General features: G+C 40.6%; 1 protein-coding gene across 1 annotated transcript in view; it reads left to right on the top strand.

The window, feature by feature from the left end:
• The first annotated feature begins 1,793 nt into the window (after positions 1 to 1,793).
• Positions 1,794 to 16,250, top strand: part of fbn1 (fibrillin 1) — a 49,449-nt gene continuing 34,992 nt past the window's right edge. Inside the window, exons 1-7 of the mRNA XM_058089479.2 lie at positions 1,794 to 2,067; positions 2,227 to 2,486; positions 5,562 to 5,644; positions 6,569 to 6,667; positions 7,273 to 7,368; positions 8,462 to 8,557; positions 15,082 to 15,279. Coding sequence (XP_057945462.2) covers positions 2,305 to 2,486; positions 5,562 to 5,644; positions 6,569 to 6,667; positions 7,273 to 7,368; positions 8,462 to 8,557; positions 15,082 to 15,279 — 754 coding nt within the window. The 5' untranslated portion in view covers positions 1,794 to 2,067; positions 2,227 to 2,304. The remainder of the gene's footprint in view (positions 2,068 to 2,226; positions 2,487 to 5,561; positions 5,645 to 6,568; positions 6,668 to 7,272; positions 7,369 to 8,461; positions 8,558 to 15,081; positions 15,280 to 16,250) is intronic.

Here is a 16,250-nt window from a genome sequence, read left to right as displayed (position 1 = left end):
TAAAGAAGCGTGTGATGCAATGCACAACATCAGGCGCAGCGCAGTTTGTGTTTGCTAATTTCCATGTATTGAGGAGGTCAAATTATTGTATTAGATATCGCTATTGTGGAATTATTTATCTTAAGTTAAATTGTTGTAGAAATTGCGCAAATACAATAATTATTGTATGTCTGGCACACACAGTTTTTTTCTCCCATGCTAAAACACCACTGACAAGGATCCGTCATTAGTGATTGCATGGAACTATTGTCCTTCTTAGTATTGATAATATTGATCCCAACATTGGTATCAATATGGATTGATACCATCGTAAAAAGATCCATACTTAGGCTTCAGTTGGTTTCCTTTTCGTTAAAGTTGCAACCTGGCTGTGTGTCTCTACTGTGTCTGTGTCTCTACTCCCTTTGCTCCCCCCTCCTTCTCTTGTGTTTGATTTACTGTCATGTGACTCAGCAGCGACTGGCAACCAAACACCGCTTTATTTATTGTGCTAATAAAGTGTTTTATACTTACTTATAAACAAACATCCAACTTATATTTTTTATTAAGTATTGGTATCGATATTGGTGATACTGTGTTTACTTGGTACTCGGCAACAAATTTAGTGGTATCGCACACTACTAGGCCTTAATGTGCAAACCCAACACAATCCTTGAATGGGTACATAACCTGAGTTGGGGAAAAAAGATACAACATGAAGTGGCAACGGCTCTCACTCACTTTTAGAATGATAACATACTTAGAGCACAGCCGGGTGGACGCTTTATTTGCTGGGTGGGGCCGCAGACGTGAAGCAGTGTGTGTGTGAAAACTATCACTTACTCGGACCAAATTCCTCAAAACATACTGTACACACATTGTAAATATTAACAGGATATAGTTCAATACTAGGTGAATAGCACAACTATATTCACATTTACAGTAACCGAGTTGGGTTTTTGTTATTTGATACATTGAAGGTCACTCAAAAACATTCATACCAAATGAGTACATTCTTCTTATTTCATCAACCATTTTATTACAGTATTCTTTCAAAGGACAATACCATAGAAATTAAACTATTCTATACTTTGGAGTAGTTAGGGTATAACTTAGATTTAGTATCCACTGAAAATAATACGGTGGCATGGTGGTCTAGTGGTTAGCTCGCAGATCTCACAGCTAGGAGACCAGGGTTAAATTCCACCCTCGGCCATCTCTCTGTGTGGAGTTTGCATGTTCTCCCCGTGCATGTGTGGGTTTTCTCCGGGTACTTCGGTTTCCTCCCACATTCCAAAAACATGCTAGGTTAATTGGCAACTCCAAATTGTCCATAGGTATGAATGTGAGTGTGAATGGTTGTTTGTCTGTATGTGCTATGATTGGCTGGCGACCAGTCTAGGGAAAAAGCGGTAGAAAATGAATGAATGAAAATAATACAAATCCATTATTGTAGCTGGCAAAGGCGACCAGACCAGGCTGTACCCCTACCTCTTGCCTGGGATAGGCTCCAGCATACCCTAGTGATGCTAACTGGTATAGAAAATGAATGAATGAATGTACTTTTAATATAAAGTGCAGGTGCAGTTTTCCACTTTTCAACACGACCTAAGCTAACTTTTACTTTGTAAAAGTGTTATCAGCACTTCCGGGTTGCACACTGCGAATGCAATTATAGCAAAGATAGTAACGACTTTAATCTTTGTACATTTTAGCGACATTTGCTGCATCGCGAGAGCAGGAGGGGTGCGTGTGGGTGTGGTGGTGTGTCCAGTGGGGAGGGTTTTTTTTTTTTGGAAAGTTGAGCAAAGCAAGGGATGAGGAAAGAGCTGAGCAGTGAGGGAGAACCTCAGTTAGTTTTTCCCCCTGTCCTCCTCCTGTGGAATGCATCAGCTCCTCTCAATGATTTGTCGTTGATCCACACGCAGCTGGACACGCACCGGCCCACTCCGCGCGTGACCGTGCGCGTCTATTCATAGGCGCTCATCGATGCTTTCACTGACCTCTCTAAACTTCTACTATACTTGCAAGTGAGCGTGAAAATCTCCTCCGCTGGGTGTGAGGCGAATCTCCTCTTCAGGAGACAAGGTAATTGTGCTTTTTTTTTAAACACAAAAACACAACTTTAAAGAAAATTTAGGACAAATCAAGTCACACCAGATGTCTTTAGAGTGCAGTGGAATTGTTTTGTCCCTAAACGATCTTGTGCTTCTTTTTTTTTCCACTTCTCCCTTGTGTTTCCTGCAGCTTTGACTCCTGACTCCACAAGTTCCACAGTAGAGCCTTGGACATATATTTAAGGACATTGCACACTAAAGACTGGACATGCTGGACATTAAGTGTGGCGCAGGATGGCTTCTGCTACTGGTTCTGGTTCTGGTGGCACAGATGTCCGTCTGTGTCCTGCTCGGAGACACTGGAGAGGATGCGGACACCGGAGAGGTGAAACCCACTGACTCCAGAACCAGCAGAGCCAAAAGGAGGGGAGGGACAGACGTGCTCAGAGGGTAATGTGACTATGATAATCCCTCAGCCATTAGACCCATATGGGGAGCTTTGATTTTATTTTCCCTGTCTCTTCTTCTTCTTCTTCTACACAATCACATGCTTTCTTCTTTGGAATGAGCATCTTTCTGCATCGCTTGTCACATGCAGGTGTCTCTTGTTGAACAGTTTGTGGTTCTTTATGAGCCCACAAGGTCAGGGAATATGTGTGTGCGTGTTTTAATAATATCAACAATGCAAGGCTGCCCCGAGATGAGTAAGATTGTCTGTGATGGGGAAGTTTGGAGCAAAGCTTAGCAATTAAATACTGGCAAGGAGATCACATTCCTGCTGCCTGCAATAATAAATTACATCCAAACAAAGGAGGCCATTGGTCGTGTGTGGCTGTGGCAGAGAAGGAGAGAGGGAGAAGGAGAGAGAGAAACAACCTAATCCTCTTTCTTGCCAAAAAAGAAAAAAAAATGGATAAATCACATCTGCAGCTGTATGCAGTGGGTCTCTGCTGGAGTGTTGGTATATTTTTTTGTGTTTGCATGCATGTGATTGAGAGAGAATAAAAGGAAGGAAGGCAAAGTAAAAAAAAAAAAAAAAGACAACATCTGTGTGGAGTGATGACAGCAAACAGCTGATGAAGGTCACACAGTAGACATTTTTATTTGACATACTTTAAGTTCATTTATGTGAACATCTGGGCTCAGGAAGAGGCTTCGTGCTGTGTCACGCTGACTTACCACCAGAAGAATGTTTCTGACATCCTCATCATTACCTCATGGATCTGGTTGGAGTTACATCCAGTGACCTTCAGGTCAACACAGATTCAATTCTCATATATGTAAGCCTCAGGCTCGCCTGTAGGGGGCAGGATGGCTAAGGCAGTGACATCAATAAGAGATGTTTACATAGGTGGGTAGGATTTTGAAAAGTTTTATTACCAGTATGTTTGTCTCGTGATGCAACACTAGCCACAGCACACTTGGACTTTAAAGCTGCCGTTACAAAGGGTTTGATTTACACTGTCAGAGGCTTTTGTTTCACCAGATGTTATTGTGGTTATATAGTCATTGTGGGATAGAACTGCAAGTTTTTTTCTATTGTTTTGGGAACCTAATTGAGCACGAATGAGGTGTATGTTAGTTCCTTAGTACCCACAATTCTTAGATTGTTTCTGAGCTCGCTTCTTGTAAGATTTGTGCAGCTTCAGTGGTGTATTTTTTTTCCCCAAAAATTTCCGGTCAGGGGAATTCCACTTTAGAGGTTCTTACTATATTCTATTACAGCAGCTGCTTTACATTGTCACAAATCCCATCATCACAGCAAGGTTTTCAACAGCTGACCTAATTTTATAAAACACACGTGATGGCTACATTTTCATTGGAGTTTATTCTTAGGGGGAAAAAATACCATTATGATTGAGTAAAGTACCAGAGCTTCCATTTGCAGACCAAAAAAATGGGTCTATGGATAGTTTAATAATGCCACTATGCATATAAAACTCACTCTAAATTGAGCAGACGTCTTCAAAATATTTGCACTCTCGCTGCATTTTTATTATTACAGTGGATTCCCACCTATTTGTGCTTGTGAATCAAACGTGTGTAAAACCCCCAAAATAATGAAGTAATAAATTAAACTTGAATAATTATCTTTGACAAGAGCCATTTTTTTTCCGCAGAAAACCACACTATTGTATAAAAATATATAAATACTTAATAATAAAGTATAAAATAATAATATAGCATACATGTACATATAATAGTTTCTTTATAAATGGAATACCTTTGTATTTAAGGTATAGAAAACTTGCTTACGGCCTTCTAAAATGGATTTTGACATTATTCAAGCCCTCTAGACATTAAATAAGAACCATTTAGTCAACTTTATTATCCAATATATGAAACATAATAAACATTTAGCAGTAAACACCCAAATTGTACAAATGTATAAAAGTGAAGCCTAAAATGAATAATAATACAGCATACATGTATGCAACGTAAGTATAAAATAATGGCGCCCTGTACGACTGTGGCAGCAGTCAGTTGTGTTACGATCTGTCCTTAAAACTTGAATTGTGGATTATGTCGACACGGCATTGGAGGAACACGTAAATCATTTTTCATAATGGTGGAACAGTGGAGCGGTGTATCTCCACTAGCTGTGTATGATGATAGTGATGGCGCGGTAGGCAGACAGCCAAGCAACCTCAAGACCAGGGGTCACCAACGCTGTGCCGGGGGGCACCGCCACCCCCACGACCACATGAGGCGCCTGCAAATATGCTTTTCATTCAGGTTTTTTGTTAATATTGTGAGAACACTAGAAAGAATAATTGTATTCTGAAATACAAAATGTGAGTTGTGGATCCCGGCATTTTGTTAATGTTCTGGTAAAACAAGCATATTTGGTTTGTTTGGCTTGAAATAAGCTATGAAAATGAATGTTACAAAAATGAGTAGCTCTTGATAAGTGAATTTTAGGGAAGAAAGAATGAATTCATTCATTTTCTACCACTTATCCTCACAAGGGTCGCGGGGGGTGCTGGAGCCTATCCCAGCTGTCTTCGGGCGAGAGGCGGGGTACACCCTGGACTGGTGGCCAGCCAATCACAGGGCACATATAGACAAACAACCATTCACACTCACATTCATACCTATGGACAATTTGGAGTCGCCAATTAACCTAGCATATTTTTGGAATATGGGACGAGGCTAATGCTAATGCTAACCACTCCCATTTAAAACATAGTCTTAGAATGTAGATCTCTTTAGAAAATTAACTACTAATTACTCTATGGGATGGGTGGCTCCCTCTCTGAATGTTCTGAACTCCTGTTTCCATGCCAGTGTTTAATTGCACAGAAAACTGATCTTAGTGGATATAACTCACCTTCCCATAGCTAACGTCATCTTCTTCTTCATCACAAACTAGTTGAGACAGAAGTTGTTGAGTTCCTTGGCTGGTTGCACTCATTTGCATCAAGACAATAATTTGTCATTTCATTCAATCATTTTCATTTTGAATACCCACTTTCCCAAACACGGGGCCGTGAATGATGAGTTTCTAATATCATGTCTACACAGACCCAATGTGTGCGGCTCAAGGAACAACGCTTACTGCTGCCCAGGTTGGAAGACTTTGACTGGAGGAAATCAGTGCATTGTCCGTAAGTATCACCCATAATAAGTTTACAGTTTGACATACTACATCATAACAAAGTTGGCTTACAGAGTCATCCCTCTATTAGCTTTAACTCCTGAAACTATAAACCATCAGTGCCTGTTTTGTTGTATTGACACCAATCAGGATGGTGTGTTTAAGCTCTCCACTTATTTGCTTAATTAATTTGACTGGCGTTGTAGTGAAGAGTGGATAATGATGTTTATGCATTGCAGACAAAAATGCTCTCAATCATGCGCAAGCAGACAAGATGACCTCAAGCAAGTGGAAATTTTTAATTCTCCTTCATTTACACCAGCATTCTTTGGGGTGTTTCTTTTTATAGTTTCTGTTCTCTTTCTCAGCCACCCGTTCTCTTTCCCCCCTCGCTCCCTCAGTCGACAGGAAGGTCTGAGAGCCTGTAGCCTCATATGATTGCAGTCTGGCGGGCCGGCCGGCTGCCAGGATGCCTGTCACGGCTCTAATGACATTGTTTAGCAGTGGGGTTCAGGGAGTAAGGGTCAGCGGCTGGACTCTACCTGACCAGAGCTGAGGCCATGCAGCAAAGCCAACAACAGACTGTGGGAAAGAGAGCCGACAGAGCGAAAAATAGCCCGCAGCAACTAAAAACACTGACTAGAGCACTTTTATGGCAGTGCACGTCAAAAAAGAAAATGTGTTGGCCTCATGTGGTTTGCTATAACTTGACTATGATCAAGGTTAAAAGAAGATTTGGCCCTATTTGTACTGTAGCCGCATTGAGATTTTGAATTATTATAGTGGAGAGTTCATAATGAGGTTGGGACCGTAGTTAAAGCAACACCATGTGCAACTGAAATTCAAAACCACGCATCATTTCAATTCATTCTCACGCACCACAAACACTCGTAAAATGGAACATTGTTAAAGTGTGTCACTTTACTCTTTGCAGCAATCTGCCGCAGTTCTTGTGGCGATGGTTTCTGCTCCAGACCCAACATGTGCACCTGTCCCAATGGCCAGATCGCCACATCCTGCGGATCCAAGTCTGGTTGGTTAACAGCTTGTCCCCTGTCCTTACTTGTCACAATAGAAGTCACTATAACCAGCTTAATAGCTTCCATTATGGTGCTGAAGGGTGCGCTCACACTTTTTTTTTAAGCTGGGTGGGTGCTGGTCTAACTCTCTCTCATAATATCGTTTTGGAGATGTGAGTTTTATCGGACAATATAGGTAATGTACATCATCCAATGGAACCATTTTATGCAGCTTTGCTCTTAACTGATTAAAAAGCTAAAACCCCGAGACAATTAAACACATTGCTGCTCGCGATGATTGATTCCCACTTAGTGCGCCATTCAAAACCACCCTGTTTATCTCTGGCGACCAGAATCTGTGTACACCCAGGACTGGTTGCTGTGACATAGTCTGTAGCAATCACCGTAATATTGTGACCTGTTGTGTTCCTAAGTCTGATACAGTGTGTAGATATGTGTGTTGGAAAAGATCCACATGTTGATCCACAGTCAACATGTTTCTTTTTTGCAACTCAGATCCCTTTAAGCTAATGTACGCCTCTGTTTATACACCATCAATTTCAACAAAAGTATATTTTAATTATTTTACAATTCTGATTTTGTGTTCCTCTGCCAACAGTCCAGCACTGTAACATTCGATGCATGAACGGGGGGACATGTGCTGAGGACAACTGTCTCTGTCAGAAAGGCTATGTCGGAAACCACTGTGGTCAACGTAAGTGTTATAACATCTTTTGCCTGAAAAAAATGTCAAGTTTTTTTTATAGCTTGGATTTTCCCAGAATTCATGCAAAGTAGGAAAACAAGCATGGATTATATCATAACGCAAAGATACTGTAACACAAAAATTTTATTTGGTACTAAAACAGTTTATAATTAAACTTGCAACATAGAGAGTATCTTCTTGTTGAATTTTGGCAAATTCATCCACTTTATTCAAATAGCCAATAGTCAGAATTTTCATCTTGTTATGGTCAATTATACATTTTTGCCCTCCTGACTGGGAACACGCCTTTGAAAGAAAAACTCTATTGTGTGCTTCATCCATTTTTCACTGTAATTTGTCCTGCAAAACTCAACTAAAGTGAGGGATATAATAGAGTTTTGTCACATTTAGCGGTCATAGACAGACTCTAGGGACACACATGACTATTAACACATAATTAAAAAGTCAATTTTGCATAATCGGGGACCTTGAATCTACGAGTATACACACTATGTACCGTATTTTCCGGACTATAAGTCACACTTTTTTCATAGGTTGGCTGTTCCTGCGACTTATACTCCAGAGCGACTTATAAGTGAAAAAAAATATTTATGTTACATAAACACTGGACACCTTTTCTGTTCATGTTTATTTTTTTTTTTGTGTAGCTGAATAACCATTGTGTTAGCATATCTTAGAACTTAACTTCCAAGAGGATGTAAGGTCTGTTTTGGTCAAGTGGTTTGTAAAATAAATTACCTGCAAAAATGCGACTTATACTCCGGAGCAACTTATAGTCCAGAAAATACGGTATTACATATGTATTTAAAAAACTTTTGAAAATGGCAAGTCCCAAAGACTTACTTTTTTATTATCAATATAGAATATATATATATTTACAATATTTAGGAATATGAATATTTATGTATGTAACAGGTGCAAGTTACAAATCAAACTGAACTCCCTCTTGAGATGAAACATAATAATAATGTATAAGGTAATGTCACCCTCCCGAACAAGAAAATCAAGACAATCAATGCTCAAAGTGAATGAGAATGTTGATTTTGCCAGCAAAACATAACCGTTGTGTCTTTCTGTCCAGCGGTTTGTGAAAACGGCTGCCTTAATGGAGGAAGATGTGTGGCTCCCAACAGATGTGTTTGCACCTACGGCTTCACCGGGGCTCAGTGTGAGAGAGGTAATGACCAACAAATTGCTTTCTTACATTGTCGTCTACTTCCTTCACTCCACATCCATGGACTGGTTTCCAATATAGCAGGTTGCTTAATTGCGGCCATCATCTGCTACTGAAGCTACTTTCTGGTTATTTGTGCCACTGCATGCGGTTCATTGCACAACCATCAATTTCTACATATACTGTTGTACTGAGGCTCTGGGGCTTTGCACTGCCTTTGTAAAAGTGTGCTCTCTGTTAACTGAAGCCCTCCCAACCTCTTGCGGTTGTGAATGCTCCAAAGTACACATGTCTGTGCAACATCTCAAGAGTCAAACGTGTGAGAGTTGACGCGCTGGACGTCTGCTGCGGTGATGACCGATCGAGGTCAAAGTAGTGGCCTTGTAAAACTAATATTTGGATTGTCAGCAGAGCTCCTAATTAGTTCACTCCTTAAGAGCCCGTTAGATGTGTCTGGCGAAAAATCTGTCCTCTGTTTTCTTTAAGCCTGCAGCTAATAGACGCTGTCTCCTTGTCTGATGGGCTAGCACCAGGCCTTATCTGCTGAAGCACACTGTAGCACACGTGACTTTGCTTTCTATTCCTTTCCTGTGTGGAAGCTTGGCCTCAAAGGTGGCGCGACTCAAATGATGGATGGGACAATGTTGTTATTTCTCAAATGTGGCGGCGGTCTTTACGCACACAATTGTTTTGGTTATTTATCTTGCACGTGCATCATAGCTCACTGGACAACAGCAATGCTGTAAGCAACTTAGTTTACAAGTTTGAGGCTTACCAGACCAAAACTAATACTATATACACATTTTATACAGTGTAACCTGCTTATGTCAACTCATCAAATTGGTCCACTGTGTTATTATTATTATTTAAATACGTCCACATAAATTGACATAGACAGACATAGTCGACCACCCTTATTACATAAAATATGAGAACCAATAGTATGTATGTAAATGATTCTGTATAGTAAAGCCTGGTTTATTGCTGTTAATTGGTTCCAGACCCAACTGTGACAAAATGGGATTCCTTTTTTATAAATTCAATATTTCTGTATTTAAGACATAGAAAACCTTTGTTTTTTATGTTATAAATACACATCACTGTACGTGTTAATGATTATAATGATTTTAGCATGTATATCAAATAGTATATCTCTATAGTTGAAATAGGTGTGTCCCAATGACATACGTTTTTTAATTTCTAGTATTTGTTCCATGAAACTGTATTTATTTATTACCAACAGTCTCTGATCTTTACTGCATAGTGTATCTCTTTGATACACGTATATGCTCGATTTTTATTTTGATTTTTTTGTCCAATTCAATGTCAGCTTCACTGCATTGCCAGGTCACAAGCAAAAGGTGGCGGTAATCCATAATGATAATAATGTTGTAGTGTAGAGGTTTAGAGTTGTTTAGTAGTTGAAGATAAGGTTAACTGGGTTTCTTGCTTTAGTAATAATGGTTTTATAATGCCATGCATTGTTATATTGCATTTTTATATATTCCGGATGGTTTGTATAATTGGTATAAATAGTGGTATCAAGGGGTGGATACGATGGAGGCCCAATTCACCACTCAAGTTAAAGCACAAAATTAATACATATACGTCGTATTCTGTATTTAATGTCAAATATCAGAGAGGTAATGCCTACCGGGAAGGCAAGTAGCTTGTAATTGATTTATTAAGTCAAGTTTTGGTTGTAGCAGGATACTGTGCCACTGCGGGTTTTGCTAACAAGCTAGCATGCTATGCACAAATTCAAAACATACCATGTTTAATTGTGGATTGAACCACAACTTTGATTTGATAAACTATAATTTGATATTTAATGTGGCTCTTATGGAACATTGCCTGTGGGCTGATTTTTGAGTAACATTTTTGTGTTTTGTGGTCTGTTTCATCGATTGAAGTGAGCTGCTTGTCCATTTGAACTTGTGCAGTGATGTCTCCATGACAATGTCAGCTATTTGGAATTGGGCTTATTATATTGGACATTTAGTTGGCAAAACTAAATGATTCAGTTTGTTTAAATGATGTTTTTCTGCCTTTATAGTTTCTAGTATAATTTGGCTGTTCAGAATTGCTTTGACCAAAAAGATGTGCTCTGATTTTTTTATAGCCTGAAGATTAATCTATTGGGACTCTATAGAAATTTCGACTTAAAAAATTAGAAATTTTGACTTATCCATGTTTTATTTCCAATCAGTTCATGTTGTGTTTGAGTCAAGAACAGACCACAAGTTTGTGTTTTGGCTACGTCTCAGTCACTTTCACAGGAATTTCCTTGATGATTGAATGAAGAACACTTGCATTTGAATGCTTGAGAAGAAGCTGTGTCCCATTACGACTAGATTTTATCTTATTAGCAGGCACACAACTCCACACACGTTACCCGACTATCAGCTGTAGTCAGCATGGGACGTGAAAAAGTTTGTCTTGTGATGTGAACACATCAGCTGTCTCCTGACCAGCTTGGCCACAGCACCAGGAAAGACTCACTGGTCCAAAAATGCAGGCTGGTACCTCATCAATGTTTTCTTTGTTGCCTCTAAATGTCATTTAGGCTGGAATGTGGGCTCGGACAGAAATGTCCATAAGGCAGAAGATTGCATCCAGAGGGCTTCTTGCTCTCATTCAGTGAAGTGAAGCGTTACCAAGCATTCGAGATCCATCAGGTTGTGGTGATAGCGTGAGCTGAAATGAGGCAGCATGTGAGGAACACAAAGTGGACACAAAATGACGGTGATGTCCTTAAATGCCTCATTAGATTGCGTCTGTCTGTTCCAGGCCAGTGCGATATAGTTGATATACCATATGTTACGTTATGTTATGTTTGCAGTGGTAGAGCCACCCTCACGAGCTACATGAGGAAGTCAAAATATTAAAATTGCCCCCAAAGGCTGCATGGTGTTGAGCAGGGGTCACATTTCGCAGCCCACAACTTAATATCAAGTTGTAAATGCGGCCTGCAAAGTTAAGTCATAGGATGCAAGCATAAGCCACCACTGATCAAGAGTGAGTATGTCCCATGGAGAAAGTTATCAGGGTGTCATATAATTTACATTGCATACAGATCATTTTGATGGGTGAACAGATACAGACAGTGCTCATCCCTAGTGACGCTTTACTTCAACCCGCCAAAAAAAAAAAACGAAATCCCAGGAGCCTTCCCGTGTGGACAAGACCTAAGAAGCTACAGATTTCAGGTCTGAAAGGCAACATTTGTTATATGTGTGCATGCTAAATACATACACTACACATACATTTGACAAAATTAATGGAGTATTTTTTTATCCCTTGGATGCTAACTATCGCATGCTAACTAAAGTGTCGCACACAATCAAGCTGGCGCTAGGAGGTATATACGAGCAAAAAGGCACAAACGAAGCCAAGACAAGCAGCCTAGGATATGTTGTCATGGTAACCAAGCCAAATAGCGATATCAAGAACCCTCTTTTCTTGACCTGAGGGCAGCCAAAGACAGTGTAAGTATTATTGTAAGCTGAAACATCGAAACATCGTTGAAAGGAGCCAGGAGAGGATGGAATGTCTCCCATTTCAGGAAATTGTATGAATTTTTTTCCAATGCACTATAAAATAAATCTGAGTTGTTGAATCTGAAATTGACAGCCGCTTGGCGAGTTATTTAGAGAATGAAAAGATTTTGCCCTAACACATCACACCAGCTCTTAACCTTGCCATGATTGATCAGTGAGGGCATTGTAGAAATAAAATAACGCAAAATGGGAAAATAGAGTAAAAAAAGTTGAAATGACCTTTATAAATGTGTGAACGATGTTGCTGCCAGAAGCTCTTACAGTGGTTTGTACAGATACATAAATAAATATGATCAGGTTCTCAATAGTATTTCAATTCAGGGGGACATGAAAACATTTCTGTTGCCTCAATACAGACAAGTATTATGATATTCCTCCTTCATAATGTTCTTATGCAGGCCGTGGAAAAGTTTACACACACCAAAGGCCTGTAAAAAAAAATAGCTGTGTGCTGCAATTGGGCCGCACACTAGACTTTGGACACCCCTCTATTCCACTGTGCAAGTACTCCTATTATTGGTGTGCAACAAATTAGTAAAACCAGAGAAAGGTGGACATCTAAGAAGAGTGGCTATGGAATAGTTGTTCATATGTTTTTGTGCAACTTGGAGTTAATCCAGGGAACTTTTTAGAGCCACTTCCTGCTTGGCGAAGTTGTTGTTGTGCATAAACGTACCAATCCTCGGGGAGGCGGACATTTCTATTGTGTTCCAAAGTATCTGGAACTGGTGCAGACATTAAATAGCTTGCCTTGAGTTAGAAATTAACCCTCCACTTCCACATCACGGTGCATGTTTACTGAAACTGCACTGAGAGCATGTGAACGATTTTCCGAATAGCTGTGAATGATTTTCCCAAAGTAGAGCAGTGAAGCAAAGAGCAAAAACATTCTTGTAAGTTTTGGTCTGTTTTGAGATCATCATTGGCTAGACTATAGATGAGCTCGTCAGGACTTTAGTTCCGACTGTGTGTGGGTGTGTGTGTGTGTGTGCGTGTGTGTGTGTGTGTGTGTGGACACGTGCGAGCACTCCCAGCTGAACAGGCTATGGGTGGATCCTCCAGCTGCTCACAGTTCAGAGAGAAACAGTGAGAGGACAGATGAAATGACACCACCACTTTTCCCCCTCCAGCTTTCAGCCTCTCCCTGTTTATCTCAGAACTGCATTTGTATTTAACTTGAATTCACTAAACATTTGTGTCTTTACTGACCACGTAACACTTGTAGCAATAGTTAATTTAGTATAACTGTGAACAATATAATCACTATAAGGACCGTATTTCACCTAAATGATGCCATGGGATCATGACATCAAATATCCTTTGTTATTTTCATTTTTATAAATGTAATGACTGTAATGTAAAAAATCTTGCAACACAATGGTAACGTACTGTATTGTATGTCATTCCATGCAAAAGGATAGAGATGGTGTTAATTTGTATAATGTTCTCATTTTGGCTTGCTATTGGACCAACTTTGATTTAAAAGTCCACATTTTGTGTGTCAATTTGGTCTCGATAAACACAAACCAGTGCCTTGAGTGGATCTGATTGTTTTTTTTTCATTGTGGTTGTGGTTTGCAGTGGTGTATAACTGCACTGCAACATACTGAGAGTTGTTTTTAAAATAGTATTCTGATACTTCATTGAGCTCAATGAATGAAATATTATGATATATGCTCAGGTCCATATCGCCCAACCCTAGTGTGTATAATTGTGATGTGATAGTGGTGGTATTAAGAGGTGGATTGGGTTGCTTAAGTCCCCACAGAAGACCCAATGGGGTTTGTACAATTTTTTAAAATGACGTATATATGTATTAATGTCCTCTTGAGGTTGCTAAGAGGGAGGAGTTAAAAAATCGACTGCATACATTTGCTGTAGAGACTAAGCAGGAGGGAGGGAAAAGTAGAAGGACAGATGACCTAGTTCTAGTTCACATAGAGTTGCTGCCAGAGGCAGAGGCACCGTGGAGGCTGTGGTGCACGTGACAGGACTGGGCCGGACCCAGGTCCACATGGGAAACACACAATGTGTCGTTTGTTTTAAACAACTGCACTGTTGGAACTTGTCTCTGGCTTTCCTTTTGCTGTCTGTTGTCTGCTGTGAAATGTGGAAATGATTTTTGCTTTTGGATCCAGTCCAAATTCTTTCTTGAGGGACAACTTTTCTCCTTTTTCTTTTGCCCACTGCCACTATCATTGTTTCACCGTCTCACCGCCATCCAAATCTTTCACCTAATAAGTTTCTTTGATTTTATTGTTGGGATTTTGGGTGGTTTTGAGAGGGGGGGAAGGTGATGTATGTGGATAAATGCATGCACACTTTGGGATTAAGGGAATGAGCTTTGTGCTACATTAACACACCTTGTCAGTCAGACAGCAGCCTTAGGGAGGTGGACGTTTTCTCGACTGGCTACGACTGGCTAATATGAGTGATCTGACATTAGATGTGATGGGACAATTAATATAGATACAAATGTTTATGCGGGTTCAGACGGTTACATTAAATAGTGGTTGCTGTGATTGTTTGTTGCATTGAAATGTGCCTGACACTCCAACATGTGCGCACTGCACTGCACGCCTGTCAACTAAATTACCACTGTGCTGAGAATAGACCATGTCAGAGCTGGCGAGTTTTCAGCGCACCCCCGGCGCACTGTACAAAATTGTCACTGCGCCAAGCTGAATCTATGGGCACCTCTCCCTGTTGCGCCGTCAAGCTTACTTATTTTTTCATACCGTATGATACACACAGCAATGAAAAACTTTGTGCTCTGTCTCCTTGCATCGTGAGAGGTTTAGGTGCATTTGTAATTGTGTTAGTTGGGAATTGTTTTGATTTTTTTTTTACTCACATATGCACACTCCACTTTGGCAACCTAGACTTTACTGAGTACCTTTCTGGTTTTAATACTGTTTTTCTTTTTTGACCATATTGTTTGCACTCATGCTTGCTTTGCCTTCACAGACTATCGTACCGGGCCCTGCTTCGCTTCGGTTAACAACCAGATGTGTCAAGGCCAGCTCACGGGTATTGTGTGCACAAAGACTCTGTGCTGCGCCACAGTGGGACGGGCATGGGGTCACCCGTGTGAAATGTGCCCAGCCCAGCCTCACCCATGCCGGAGAGGCTTCATACCAAACCACCGCACAGGAGCATGCCAAGGTAAAGTCTATGCCTCAATCTCCTTTTCTGTTTTGACGTTTTGCTTTTGCTTTGCAAGAAAAGTTCTGCTTCACTTGTCTGCTGCGTTTTAACTCTTTCCACCTCCTTGTCTACCATTACCAACTTCGTCTTTCACCCCCTTGTCTCTACCAACCATCCCCTCTCCAGAGGATTAGTTCTAATTGGGTTAAATTGGGGTGGGTGGCAGTGCCTCCCACATGTGTATGGAATGCCCGCAGACCCCCACTGTGCTGGGACTGTCAGAGTCTGTAACACGGGTCAGTGGCGGCGCCATGTGGGAGAGCTCATTCCTGGAAAGGCGTCCTTTGGCCTGCCTGCCTTCTCCAGACCCAACAACATTGCAACCTCCGCAGGAGATGCAGACTTGAGCCAGGACCCAGGGGATGTTGGAGTGTTCTCAGACAGCATCAGGTCTGAAATGCCTGGAGGGTTTCAACTTGATACCTCTAATGAAGACTGTCCATTGTAGAACAGTTGCACCAGTGGGTGTGGCTAATATACCATAAATTATGGAAATGTTATACCTGATTTATCCTGTTCAGGCTCACTGTGATCTGGATCCTCATAATTCCTCCGTCACACATTTTGTCAGCCTCTCTCCCCTTTTGGTTGCCGTTCTCAGTCACTTTTTCTCAAGGCAAATTAGCCATTAGGTTGAGCTATCCTCTTCATTACACAGTAGTCCAGCCTTTTGAAATCCACTGGTGATAGTGGACAGTTGGCAGTCGGAGCAGTCCAAATTGAAGCTGTAATAATTCTTCACTTGTTTAAAGTTACTTTAAGATGTGAAGCTGCAATCTAAGCATTATGGAAAATGTAGTTTTTAGCCAGAAACCAGCCACATCACTGTACAAGCTGCAGAGTTCAAAGCGTGACAAAAAAGTCGCAAAATTAGTAAAGAAATTGAATGGATGAATATGTTTATTAGTGTGCTTCCTGTTGATGTTCCT

The sequence above is a fragment of the Doryrhamphus excisus genome, linkage group LG13, assembly GCF_037039965.1.
Source record: "Doryrhamphus excisus strain RoL-2023G ecotype Guam linkage group LG13, RoL_Dexc_Guam_v1.1, whole genome shotgun sequence".
NCBI lineage: Eukaryota > Metazoa > Chordata > Actinopteri > Syngnathiformes > Syngnathidae > Doryrhamphus > Doryrhamphus excisus.
Note: the sequence above shows the minus strand (reverse complement) of the source record. Positions and strands in the feature narration are given on the sequence as shown.